General features: G+C 23.5%; 1 protein-coding gene across 3 annotated transcripts in view; it reads right to left on the bottom strand.

Annotated features, from left to right (window-relative positions):
• Positions 1 to 13076, bottom strand: part of LOC145843947 (uncharacterized) — a 31318-nt gene extending 18242 nt beyond the window's left edge. For 2 of the 3 annotated variants that reach the window (XM_082951229.1, XM_082951231.1), the window contains exons 1-15: positions 12949 to 13076; positions 11802 to 11931; positions 11433 to 11581; positions 10948 to 11115; positions 9861 to 9902; positions 9080 to 9185; positions 7700 to 7891; positions 6223 to 6280; positions 5484 to 5553; positions 5145 to 5197; positions 4431 to 4492; positions 3446 to 3645; positions 2957 to 3140; positions 2534 to 2730; positions 48 to 278 (exon numbers count right to left, since the gene is read on the bottom strand). In XM_082951229.1, the coding sequence (XP_082807355.1) occupies positions 48 to 278; positions 2534 to 2730; positions 2957 to 3140; positions 3446 to 3645; positions 4431 to 4492; positions 5145 to 5197; positions 5484 to 5553; positions 6223 to 6280; positions 7700 to 7891; positions 9080 to 9185; positions 9861 to 9902; positions 10948 to 11115; positions 11433 to 11581; positions 11802 to 11931; positions 12949 to 13017 (1911 nt within the window). In that variant the 5' untranslated portion in view covers positions 13018 to 13076. Of the gene's footprint in view, positions 1 to 47; positions 279 to 2533; positions 2731 to 2956; positions 3141 to 3445; positions 3646 to 4430; positions 4493 to 4912; positions 4954 to 5144; positions 5198 to 5483; positions 5554 to 6222; positions 6281 to 7699; positions 7892 to 9079; positions 9186 to 9860; positions 9903 to 10947; positions 11116 to 11432; positions 11582 to 11801; positions 11932 to 12948 lie in introns of all 3 variants that reach the window. The other variant, XM_082951230.1, reaches the window with a different exon arrangement.
• Positions 13077 to 14784: the final 1708 nt, after the last annotated feature.

Genomic DNA, 14784 nt, shown 5'->3' with positions numbered 1-14784 from the left:
AACTTAACACAAAATTATATATAATTTATTAAATAAAAGTCCCCTACCTTGTTGTTTTTCTTGATATCGTACCAGCTCTGCACCTTGCTGATTCTCCTCTTTCCCGCGCAATTTCCGCCGCGCCTCATTCTTACCCCGCTGCTCGACGATGACATCACAGAAGATGTGACGTCATCTACCCTGCCACCTTGCATCGACGACATCCTGGACCTGCGAACTTGAGGGGGCGATGAAGTCATGGCAACGGAATCTCGAACTTTTTGTGTTTCAGACGAGTTCTTTGTAGTTAATAACTTATAAGATTATATCATATGGACTTGGTTTCGTTTACAAAGATATTTAAGTCATTGAAAAAATATCTTTTGTTTATTACTCAGATTTTACAAATTAATTACCATAAAAAGAATACAAATAAAAAACATTACGAAAGTAGTTTTGAAATTTTATAATAATTTGATAAAAGTTGTTATTCTCAGATGATATTCAACAGTTTGAAATGTCCAAGTTTTTTTAACAAAGATGTTTATTTTGAAATATATCTAATAAAAAAGTAGATAGTAGACCTTAATGAATTAATATTAAAGCAACATTAATAAATTAACTATATCTTTCTAATTGGTACTAATTATGTGTTAAAACTAATGATACATCAAACAATTAGTTTTCTAAAAAACAATAAAATCTTAACTTTATTAAATTTAGATAATTTTTTTTAAACTAATTTGACCAGTTGAAATAGTTATGTTTTTAGAATAAGATACTTTTTAAAAACTTTAGTTAAATAAGTAGTCAAAAAAATATAGTTTATCATTAAAAGTTATAACAAATAAACTAAAGTTTATCACCATGTACCTATAAATATATTCTGTATAATTAAATTGCATAACTTTAATTACAACTAATATTCCATCAATTACTTTTTAGTTAGCTGTAAAAAAACATTTAGTAACACAAATTTCATAAAAATAGTGTATTGTAAAGATATCTAGACGAAGACTTTTCAATATAATACCTTAAATAGAATAAAAGTATATTATAAGCAAAAGATTAAAAAAAAACTATTTCAGTTTAATTTTACTAAAATACAATAGCGAAAAGTCTCCGTCAAAAAATCTCTAAAAAAAATTATTTTTTATAAAACTTGTGCAGTTGAATGTTTTAATAAAGCTATGCACCGAAAAAATAAACTTAATTCATTTTGATAAAAACATCTTATAAGTAATGATTGTTCAAAGCATACTTAAGAAATAAAAAAAGTTGCTATAAAAATAATAAAATGTTTACACAAACATAAAAAAATATTTACATAGTAGTGGTCTTTAAACTTAAGAAACTAAAATTAATAATTTTAAATAAACTTTTTGCATAGTAAAAAAAATAATCCATTTACAAAACGACTATATTATTATATAAACACTTTTTTGTATATACTAAAGTTATATTTTTCATAAAGAAAAGACGACTGTGTTTTCAAATTATATAAAAACATTCTACTATAACGTCTCTAAGTAGAAATCATTTACTTATAAAACTTATAAAAGTAACGATTTAATTTATATATAAAATGCTACTTTAAAAGCAATAGTCAAGCATCATATCGTATTCTAAAAGAAACTAATTATAATCTGAAGTTTTTAAGAAATTAAATACTTAAATAAAGTACTTTTCTACACCTATTTAATTGTGCTTACCATAAGTAAAAATAAAACTTTTAAACTAATAAATTAATTATTTCAGTTGAACATATTTTAGTACATACTAAAGATAAGCTCATATGTTTCAAAATTTTTTTTTAACAATAGTTAATTTCAACTTAGTGTTTCAAACTGTTTTTCATATACTTAACACTAGCATTAAATTTATTTTAAATTAATATGTATTGACTTAAGTGCTTAGTAGCACAAAATAGTTTAAATAAATGTTTCAATTTAGTAACACACTTTTGATTTCTAAAAATATAAGAATAAAAACACACTACAGTTTTTCTTAATGATAAATTATTTTAACGATAAAAACAAATAAATTTTTGTTAAAAAAAGTATAAAATGATTATTAATGTAAAAAAAACTAACACAATTAATTACCATTTAAATTTATAGTGTTTTTTTTAGTATTACAATCAGCATTACATCTAAGTAAAAACAATAGTGTTTGAATAAATAAATACAATTTTGTAAAAACAACACGTTTATAATTAAATTTACAATTTTTATAAAAACAACAAGTAAAACAAATGTACACTGGTAATAATCAAATATTTTAATAAATATACCAATCATTTGTTGATAACAATTTCTTTATATAATTACACTATAGTTTTCATTAACAACTAATAAGTATAGTAATAACTATAGATGAATCATGTTTATATGAATAGATCATTAAAAAAACCTTTAAATTACATAAAACCTTAGATGAAAAATAATTAACATATAATAAATATAATCTTTTTTATAAACCTGGGAGCTTTGTTTTTACTGATAGTAAGTTGCACAAGGACATGACACTGTACAAACAACATGATAAAACAAACTTGCAAATTGTTGGTGATGACCGGATATCCGGCAGCTTTCGCCGACGTGGCGTCGGTGATGCGGTTGTTGTGCGTGGAGTAGCTGCTCATCAGGTTGTTGGACGATTGTGACGTCATAACGTGATTTGACGATCGTGACGTGACTTGAGTGATGTCAGAAGACATGCTCGTGCTCAGTATCTTGTCGTCGTTTCTTGCTGGCATTTAAGTTAAAAGATGAAAATAAACTTGGTTTTTTGAACTTTTAATGCTAATATTAAGAACATTTATATTTATGAATACAGTATACTAAATTTATGAAAACTCATTACTTGCGTATTTAGTTTTTAAAAATGATAGCAATAAATTATTCTAATTTTTTAAAATTTAAACTTTACAGTAGTATACTATCGAAGTAATATCTCAATCATCCAACAAACTCACGGGAGTTCAAATTTTTCAAATTGATTCTGCTGCTAGTGGGTTCGCCACCCCCGTTTACGGGCAACCTGGTTTCAACATCAGTCCTGTACGTTTCTATTTTCATGTCGCCCGCTTCTTTGCTCAACCCTTCGGTTATGCTTTTCTTCACAAAGTTCCCGTCCCAACTCAAGTTGTCGCCGCTTATCTTTGCAATTGAAAATGTCATTATTTAGGAGTTGTTCGAAATAAGTTAAACTAACAACAAACAATACTTTAATTTAATAATAAATATTATTATTTTTTTTAATACTTACTTTTTCTTTCAACATCCAAAAAATGGATATCTTTAACAAAAAACTAACCGTCTTTATTTAAAGACTGTACAAATTGTCACTGATAAATAAAATGCTTTATTTTTCAAAAGTAACAAGCATCCTCCTTTATCACAAACATGAATTATACAAACATTTGAGAAAACGGAAAATATTATAATAAAACAATTAAACTTACATCAATGCTCTGGTCCATGCTCATTCTGGAGTAGGTCATTTCATCCGGATCGATGTTGACGTTTGCCAGCAAGTTTGTTATTTTCACGTCGTTACGCTGCTGAAACTTGCTTATGACGTCATTGCGCTGCTGAGAGTTATTTATGACGTCATCATGATTTCGGTTGTTTTGAAGTGCCGACACCAATGTGCTGTTGCAATCTGTGACGTTGTATTTAACGTAAAATATTTCTAAAATATTTTTTAACATAAAATGTCTATTTTGAATATTTACTTTAGTCACATGAAACAACTAAGATAAAAGGTTTATTTGGGTGAGAAAAAATTATTAGTTTTAATGATAATATATAAAAAGCAATGAATTTAGAGAACGTTTATTTAAAGTTTTATTAAAACTGTTAGAACATCATTTTTGTTTTATTTTTAATACTATAGTTATGTTAACGTTGCCACTGATTTTTAAGAAATTTCTTCCAGGTTTTTGAAAGTACACATTTTTGGGTTTATTTTAAGTTTAAAGTAAGTTTAAGGTAAAAACTGTGTTAGATTGTAGTAAAACATTGAAGAGATACTGTAAAGCTACTTTAAATGTGTTTTTTAATAAAAATTTTTAATGACAACAAACATTTTTTATCTATATGAAAAATTATTGTGTCAAATCGAAATGTTCTTACTTAAAATGTAAAAATTGTTTAAAACTCCAGGTTTTTTTCAAAATTTCTCAAGGTTTTTTTGGCCTAAATTGTCAAGTTCCAAGTTTTTCCAGGATTCCATGTTTTTTGTGGCAACCCTGTATTAAGTCTTTATAAACTTATATATTTCATGGTGGAAAACTAAAATCGTTTATACATAGTTGAAAGCAAATATAAACTTAAGATTTGGATTCAACTTACACAAAAAATGTTATCTACAGTTTCAAATAAAATTAAACAGCATTAAAAATAGTAAACTTATTAATTTTGATAATTAAAAAAGCATCAATGTACCTGTAGTATCACTTTTACGAAGAGGTTGAAAATTTTCATCTCGCTTCCATTTGGAATTCAGACTGAAATTTATTAATTATTCAGCAAAAGACTTTTCTCAAATGTGCACATTGACATGTAAAAACTTTAGAATGTTTATCAGGACTTAAATCTAAACTTGTAAAAACTTTTAAGTGTACATTAAAACTATAATGATGATTAAAAAAAACTTTATAAATAGTACAACTTAAATAAGTTCAGTAACATGCGTATGATTTCTTAAAATTTAAAACTATTAACTTAAAACAATAAAATTAAATACACAATCAATCAAATCTTGCTTTTGTTCAAAAATAAAAATAAACACAACTGTTAAAGTATTTTGAAAAAAAAAACTTTTTATTTTTCAAACTTAAAAATAATCAACAAAATATGTAAGTAAACAATCATATTTAATAATATTTTTAAAAGTATAAAACAATCTAAATTAAATTGAATCCAACCTTTTGTTAGCAGAAGTTAAATTCATGCTGTTATTTGAACCCTGTCAAAAACGAGGTTTAACATTCTCATAAAACAAATAAAAATAAATATATAAATTAGTATCCCATACAAGCAAGTATCAGATTAATATCAGTTTTCAAAGCAAATTATTATCAACAGAAATAAACTTAAAAAGCACTCTTTATTAGTATGCCGAGCTTTTTTTGATTAGTTTATGTATAAACATTAAACCTCATAAAATAAAACTTGTGCTTTTTTTTCTTTACTTTGCCGTTATGAACGCACTGTTTTACAATTTACTTTTTATTTATAGAAAGTAAATTGAGTTCCAGAAAACCTTAGTTTTAAGACAAATGAAAAAAAAAGTATCTTAGCTTAATTTACATCAGACTTAATATTAAAATATATTTATTGCTAGATTGCAGTTGTAAAGTGCTTAAAGTCGAAAACTTTAAAAATATTAAACTGAATAGGAGTGAAAATAAAACAGTTTTGTTGTAATATTATAAATTACAAATTTTAATCTCAAAAAATATAGCAAATAATTGCAAAAGTAATAAAAATGAAGACCTTATTTTTTTGAAAACTGTTCAGATAACTATCCACATCGTAACTTATACCATTGCTGCTAAGATTATTTCTGTATAAATTTTAAACTTTAGTTACAAGTAAGCTATTTATATACTGTAAAGTTGCAAACATAGTCAATAAAGTTAAGTATAAGCCATTTCTAAAGTTTACATTAACCAGATATAATACTAAAAATATTTTAAAAAATCACAACAAACTTGTCAGAATTAAAATATATACATAGTTTTTAGTGTGGAATTAAAAAAAAAACTTATCAAAATAGAAGTTTTTTAAATGTTAATCTTACTAAAAGTTAAAAAAATTCAGTTTAATTATTTTAGTAATTAATAAAAACAACTGTTATATCTAATACATTAATTTAATGACTTTAAATAATCACGTGAAACAAAATAGTTTTTTCAATAGTTTTTCTATAAAAAAACAATGTAAATTATGATTACTTATTTATTAGTTAAAATTTTGATTTTTAAATGCATTGTCATTATATGGAATATGGATACTATTTTTCTTCGTGTTTTTCAGATAACAAATAAAATTATTAAACTTGTTGTCTTTTAAATGTTATATAACTCTTTAAACATTCATTATGTATTTATATTTATGATAAATATCATCTATATTCTTTAAAACATTTGAAACTAGCTTAATAAAATAATTTTAAGAACAATCGAATCATTTTTTTTAAATTTAACATACATATAGTAAGATTAAAACTTACTTAGTTTCTAGATTTGAAGAATTTAAAACTCCATTCTCAGACTTCTCATTTTCTTTGACTAAAAATTTTAATTATATTTTTTTACATATAGCTTCTAAAAACTAATTTAGATTTTGTAGAACTTGATTGTAGAAATATGTGTAGAAAAACATTTACAATATAAACAAACTCAAAATAAAGTTTATTATTATTTTAGATTAAAACTTGTTTAGATTATAAACCGGTTTCTATATAAAAGTTTAAGGGCCACTTATCTAAAATAATCAAATATGAAAAAATAAGAAAGTTCATGTAGGCCTAAATAAGACTAAAATGGTAAAAAGTGTAAATATTATTTATTAAAGAGATGATAAACAATAACTCAATAATATTTGAAACTAAGTTAACGGAATTTTAGTTTTGCTTTGTTAGTATTTAAAACAGCGTAACATAAAAAGTAATAATTTTAAATTTCGGAATTAAAACTGTCGTGCACCAATCAAATCTATACTTCAAGATAAAGTGTATTTAAAAGTTTAAAGATTTTATGGTGCACATAAAAAAGTGTAAGTGGATACAAAAAGGTAAAAAGTGTTGGATATATTTTTTCTTTTATTTTTTGAATCTTAAACGATTGTAAAATATAAAAATAGATAAGTACACCACAATAAACAACTTTAGCGTTCAAATAAAGTTTAAATTTTCTTAATGATAAACATTAAATACAATTTTTAGTAGTTTAATTTAAATCAAAATAATGATTAAAATTAGTTAAGTATGCAAATATCTAACAAAATGTTTTTTTTTGTTGTAGTTAGCATAACATGATTGTTATGATTAAAAACATCAAATAATATTAAATCCTTAAACAAACTGAGATGCTCTTTATTAAACAAAAGCAAGTTGACTTTGATCTTATAAACAACAAAATATGTACTCTCAAAGGTGTGATAAACAAAACAATAAAAAACTACAATAACACAGATATTTGTTTACATAAATATAATTACATTTTCAATTTGTAAATTTAAAGTTGCTTTTTTTAAAAATTAGTTTTTTAGTAAATATAAATCCTTACTATCATCAAGAATTCAGTGGTTCGGTTAAATTTTATTTAAAATTTTATATTAAAATACAAAAAAAATTATAAATAAAAGCTAAAAAGTTTATAGTTTAAACTTCCTACAAGAATTAATAAAACATATACATTTTTAAACTGTTTAAACAAAATACTTGATTCGAAATAAATTTGATCGATCAAGGTAATTTTAAAAACTTAAGTATTATATAAATTGTAGCAAGTTAAAAATTAGTAAGATAAATATAGTTTATTTTGAATAACTTTGTTAAAACAAAAGCATATCAACTACTAAAGTACTTATTTCGACAAAAACAAATTTGAGCCTTAAAATATTTTTAATAAAAGAACTTAAGGGACCAAGATAATAAAAAACGGTAAAAAACTTAAAACACAAAAATAAATTAAATTTTTACTCACTTTTAGAAACATCGGTCTGTTTGTGTAGTTTGTAGAACAGGTATGAGTAGAAAGCTAATATGAGGAAATGAAGCTGCTTGTGACAATTTGCAAAATCATCAGTAGAAAGGTGGTCGAACTTGATCAGATCTGCTGAATCATCACAATGAACCCATGTGCTTATCTTCGACAGTACTTTCTCAAAATTGTCTCCTACAAAAAAACATTAAATTAAAAATATAACTGATATAAAACAGCGAACATATATCTGTTAATGCTACATTGGGTCTAACTTTTACAAAACTTCATCAAAACTGTTAATTTCATTTGCACCAAAACAATAGTTCAACATAAAATTAATTTCAAAAACTATACTTTTAAAAAATGTAAAGCACTATTTTTCATTTGATTATGTTAAAAAAAAGTCTAATTTAAAAATATTGTGTATATGTGTATTTACTTACACTAAATGAATTTAACGACGAAAATTAAAAAAAAAGTAAAGTTAGATAACAGTATATCGTATATAAAACAAAACATGTATACAAATCAATTATGATTGAATAAAATTAGATCAACAACGTGATCTTATATAAAGCACTCAGAACCTCTTCAGAATTGCAAACAACGTTCCAACTTAATTCGATGAAGCAGTCAACAACTTAATCAATAACTTGCTACATAAACGACGAACTTGAATTAGGGCTAACAAGCTTTTAAGCTGCAATTAACTAATTTACAGTACAACCGTTTTAATCTTTGCAGCTTATTAGATAACTTCAAGATACTACCTAGCTTAAAACAACAAGTTTACAAGTGCAGAATGACTTTTTAACCGCAAATATCTATCATAATGTTTACAGCTAGTTATTTAATTTGTACTACATAGTTGTATTCAGAATAAAACAGCTACTTTATAAATACAAATCAGATAAAACATATGCTATTTAAAACCAAAATATCACCATTGTAATTTTTATTCATTCTAAAGAAGTTGATTTTTAACTTTTAGTTGTTTGTTTGTTTTTAAACGTCAACTAATTAAAAAAGAAAAACAGTTGAAAAAGAGTTATTAAATGTTTTTTATAACTAATTGCAAATGTAAGTATACATAATACAAAAAATGAGAATTTTCAAATTTATTTTACGGAAAAAAATCATTGAAGTAATATATCTAGAAACTAAACCTAAATTTGTGCTTTTTTAATAGAAATAAGTTAAACACGAATAAAAATACTTAAACAAACAGTTTTGCTTTTGTTAATCTGAAAAAGAAAAAAAATCACTTTAAACAATTGTAGTTGTTTTGTTATCTTGGTAATCATCAATATGTTTGAAAAAAGTAGTTTTATTACAATATTTACAGTTTAAAAAAAAGTTAGTTTAAAAAATCAGACAAACCGTTTTGTTGCAGGTCAGGGAAATCGTTTGGACAGTAAAAATTTAGTATGCATTTCAACACTTGCAAATTGCACAAGTGCTCTATTGAGGTTATTTCTTGGTTGCACTGCAAATTATCAGTTTATTAAAAATATTATTATAATATTTACAAAAGGTATATTTTAAAACCCAAGTTTATAAACACTTTATAAACGAGTTTAAATTGACAAATTTTAGTTTTTTTTCCACTTTTTACAAAAATAAAACTTTGTAAGCTTGTGCCAAAAGTGGTTGAAATGTAATTTAAATTAATTTTTTAAAGTATTTGTTGTAACTAGTCAACTAAAATAACTTATAAAAACATTAGTAACTTTTATTTACCTTAGTGACGTAATGCAAAATTTCTCTTAAAACTCGTGCAACAATAAGAAAGTAAACAAAGTTAAACAAACAAGAATATTATCATTTAGTGTAGTAAAATTTAAATTATTTGCACCAAAATTGTTTAAATATTTTAAATTAAGAAACACATGCCTGCATGAGAAATGCATTGAATATTTATTTGTTTTAAAAACTTTATTTTTTATTAATGTAAAGAAGCATCAATAAAATTTTTAGCTTAGCTTCTATTAAATACAATCATAGCTTTCCAATATACTACGACAAATAAAAACAAGTTTATTATTGTGCTTGAGGCAATCACGATTTAGTTGCAATAAATGTTAATTAATTGTACTGACAACTTTTATAAATAATAATACAATTAACTTATAGTTGTAAAATTATATACACAACAAATTACCTCGGAATCTGTAGATAAGCTCTTTATACTTTTTTGATAAACCTGCAAGAATTAATGAGTTGTATTAAAGTTTTTCCAATATATTATGTAATTTATTCATAAAAAATATTAATATAACACATGCACGCATAATATTGAAATATTTCTTTTCAGTTAAACTTAAAATACTATGTTAATACTCATTGATGAAATTGACTAAAATATATTTTATATTATATCAGTTTTAGACAATTAATTTGTAACTTCTCAACATATTTTTGTATATAAAATTCTGGCATATTAGTATTGTAATACTAGAAGCAACTCATTGTAATAAAAAACTCACACCAAATAATTTGTAATTTTAATAACATCCAAAACAAAATTGAAAAAAAAAAAACAGTGTTTGCTAGGTACAAAATTTGTTAACTAAAATTAACTTTACTAGTTTAAAAAATGGCACAAGATCTTTATAAAAATTGCATTCAATTCGAAATTCAAAGAAAATGAGGACTTAAATATGTATAAAATAAAATGTTTTTAACTGAGAACTTTTATTTTATTACAAACTATTGCGTTGTACTTTGCAAAGTAACTTTAGTATTAGAATAAGGTTTTTTTTTAATCAAACCAACAGTATACGATGAGTTTCAACATTTCTTTTTACTTCAACAAAAAATTATACTGTTTTTAATACATAATATTCTAATACAATCTCTTCCTGTTCGTAAACATTCTAAATATTTAAACTTATTTATAATAATTTTTTTTAAAGTTTAATTCTAACTTATTAGGTAAATAAACTTAGTTATTACTTCGAAATTTTGCTTGCACAAAATTTTTGAAATAATATTTGCGATGAAATATATTTTAAATTATTTGTTATTGGTGTGAGAGTTTTTAAAAACAATTAAAAATTTACCTTAAAAAGTTTAAGTTTATGTTTACTAAAAATTTGGAAAACACCTTCTTAAGTATATATCAAAAATTATAAATTTTTCATTCATAAAGTTTATAAAAAGTATGAAGACGTTTTACATTTATTATTTTAGAACTTTGAACTTAAACAAGTAAGACAAAAATTTTAAAATAAGTTTTAAGCACTCACAGTTTGTACCCAGCATATTATACAGTGATGGAGGTTGTTGGGAAGGTTTGTGTTGATAATTTTCGTCGGATGAATTGAAGTTAATGATGTTACGACCTGATCGAGTGGCGACCACAGCTTCAGACAACAAATTTCTACAATAAATTCTGTCATTTGTAAATGGGCATCCTGAATAAATTTTAATAAATTGAATATTTATTTTATACCGAATATTTAAAAATATGTTTTTTTTTTGAAAAAACAATACTTGTGTAAAGCTAAACAAACATAAAAAAGTTCATACATAATTAGTTAAGTTTAACAAATGTTCTTGCCTAAAGAATAAGTTTTATTGCTTGATAAAACATATTAAAGTTTACATTAAAGATTTATTTAAGAACAACTTAAACATAGTATGTAAAACATAAAAAATAAATAAAGATCTGTTAATAAAATCTTTAAACATTATGCTCATAATACACACACTTCTTTATAATAAAACTTACAAGATTAATTGGTGATATGATTAGTTCATCTGCATTTATATCAGCAACTTTTGAATCTGTTTGTAGTGTTTTAAGGAAAGAAACCAACTGACTCATTTCAGCTATTTCAACCCCTGATATTTTCTCTACACATTTTTTGTACAGTTCACCTGTTTGAAAAGCGAATAGATTGAAATTTTAGGTTGTTCCATTTAATTTATGTCCAATAAGACTAAACTGGGCATGCACTTTTTCATACTAATGCAAAATAATTGTAAACACTTTTCAAGGAATAAAACTTTTCAAAAAAAAAAAGTTTAACATTTATTTAAAAATTATACTAACTGTAAATTAAAATAAATAAAATGCCGGATAGCAAAAACAACAAACCATTACACAACAACCGTTCAAGTTGAGGATTCAGTCCGAGCCCACGAGTTATTGAAACTCTTGTGTAGTCAAACTGATCAGTTACTGTGGAAGATGCAATTGACAGCAACAACTTTAGTGAACTTTCTATCTGTTTATTTAAATAATTGAATATTAATCTAACATGTGAACTTTCTATCTGTTTTAATAAATCAATTTGTTTGTTGAAAACAATTTTCACAAGTTTTTTGTTAAGTTTTATCACAAAGCAATAAAGTATTTCTATTAGTAATATTTACCAAAATAATACAAAAATTATCCAAAATAAGAATAACTTGTTAGAATTAAAATTTGATAGAAAACTCACACACCACTAACAAAAACTTTAAAATAGATTACATTGCAATTATTGCAATTTTGTGCAATAAAAACTTAAAAATAATAATTTTATTAATTAAACAAGTTCAAATTATGCTTTAATTTTTTTTTTTAAATAAATTTAAAGTTAAAGCATGTTAGAATTATTAAGGCTATAGGAGTAAGGAACTGGTCTACAACTTATTCTCATTAAATAATCTTTAGCAATTTATTTATTTTGTTTTTTAGAGCTCATATTAGTTTTTGAGATATATGGGTAACTAAGTAGGAGAGTTCAATAGGTTACTTGTGGAAGGAGAAAATTAAATAGAGAAAAAAAAAAGGCTATTAAATTAAATTTATTTTTCTGCAGTTTTTTAATGCAATTATTAAAAAGTTTTCTCAGTCTAGTCTTAGCTTATTTATAAACAAATGTATTGACATATTAAAAAATGTTTAGATATTAATTAATAGTTTTTTTCACTTTGTTTACTTTTTTTCTTGTAATGCAAACATAAAAATTTTGAAAAATTGTGGTCAATAGTTTAAAAAACAGACATATTTTTAGTAAAAAATTCAAACTTTAAGAAAAAAGCAACTTTATTTTTCTTCATAAGCTTGTATCTAAAATTTTGTACCTAACTAACTATATCTCAATGGGAGAGAGAAAAAATATGTTCTAATTTTAATAAAAAACTTTTGTATAAAACTATTTTGGGTTTTAAAGTATAAAGTATACCTAAGTAAAAAGTAAAGTACTAAGAAAGTTAATAAACAAAACTTATAATTGTAGACAAAAATCAAAACTTACTTTTGCAAATTTGAAATCATATAGAGATGAACTTAACAAATTTGAGGATTGTGAATCATTAGTGTTCATTTTCAGAGAAACCAAGTATTTTACTTAAAATATTTATTAAAATTTAACTTTTTTTATCTGCAAAAAAAAAAAAACAGATAAAACTAATCTCATTAAAACTCATATCCAAGTTTCTAAAAATACAAAGTAAATAAATGTTTACAAAAGATTTTATTTCAATTTTAATTCAATACTTATAGAGTACAAGTTAATTTACTAGTAATCAAAATGTTATTAGTGTTTTTTTAATCATATACACTAAGTTTCTTAATTTATAACATTCAAGATACTTAAGCAACTAACATATTAACTTATTTTTTATTCAGCATATAAACATTTATAAATAAATGAATCAAAGCACAAAAATTTAAGTTCCTTAATTGTTACTACAAATTACTTAAAAGTAAAACATAAACGCTGTTACAAATTTAAATTCTATATAGAATAGTAAAAAAGCAGTTTGAATTGAATATTTATTATATTTTTTTAAGTAAGCAAATACACATAATAGCAAGCAGTGATTTAAATTTGCTGACACAAAATAATTCTATTTTTTAAAGTTAAAAACAAATAATTATTTTGAACGTAAAAATTCTGAAATTCACCAAAAATTTTATTTTATTATACTGTAAAATACTTTTAACATTAAGTTTTTTTTTCAAGTTTTGTGTAAAAAAAATGGCTTTCTGAATTATTTTGATGACTTTAAGACTACTCCAAAACTTTTGATTTTAGTTTTACATTGTACTAACAACTTCAACGGCTAGATAATAGATTCTGACAATGCTAAAATTTTAAAAGCTAAAAATATCTAAATGATATAAATTAACCATAATACTAAAATTTGTAAATTATTATGGTTGAGTTCAATATACTTTTTTAAACTAGCTTTTGTTTTCAACACAGTTAAAGTTATTGCCTTTTATTCTTTAATATTTACTTTTTTGTTTAGAAGTTCAAAAGTATGACATTTTTTATGAAATAAATCAGTTTTCCATGCTTAAAAAAATAGTTATTCAAAAGTTTCTAAATTTGGTGAAAAGAAAAGTTATTGTTATCAAAATTTTAAACTATGACAATAGAAGAGACCTATAACAACTTAAATTTAAAAGCGTACTGTGCTTTTATTCATATCAAGGTTGCCCCTCTTTAAAGCAAATAAGTTAGCCTGATTGACCAAAAACTAGCCTGAATTACATCAACTTAGCTTGAGTTTCTAAAAGATATGATTAAAATAGATATAATACTCAAAAACTAAAAATGAATGCTGATCAAGCTTTAATATATAAAAATGTTATAAAAATACTAAAATTAAATAATATCTAATGAAAAAAATTAATAAAGAATATTTTTTGTCATCAAAATTACCTGAGATATAGAATATAGATAATACATAACAATTAGTCCGAATAATGGGTTTCATTTGAAAACAAATATCTAGGTATTTTAAAAGATTTCAAGTTAGAAGTTTGCCTGGGTTAGTCTGAGCTTTTAAAAAATTTAAAAACTGCCTGAGATATCCTGAGTGTGTGGCAACCATATATGTATCAGGTCTAAATATAGTGACAGCTAATTTAGACTTCTATTAAAGATTCCGATAAAAAACTTTAGGAGTAGAAGCTTTATAAGTATTTAAGGTTTTTTAATAATACATTTTAAATTTAAGGTTAAATAAAGTTTTTTATACAAAGTTTAAAGTTCAAGGATGTTTAAGGACTTTCCTAAAATTTTATTGTTCAAAGAAATTCAGGAATTTATTGATGCTGTGTTTGGCTATTTAAGTTAAAT

The sequence above is a fragment of the Thalia democratica genome, chromosome 9 (assembly GCF_965202585.1).
Source record: "Thalia democratica chromosome 9, ktThaDemo2.hap1.1, whole genome shotgun sequence".
In the NCBI taxonomy this organism is placed as follows: Eukaryota; Metazoa; Chordata; class Thaliacea; order Salpida; family Salpidae; genus Thalia; species Thalia democratica.
Note: the sequence above shows the minus strand (reverse complement) of the source record. Positions and strands in the feature narration are given on the sequence as shown.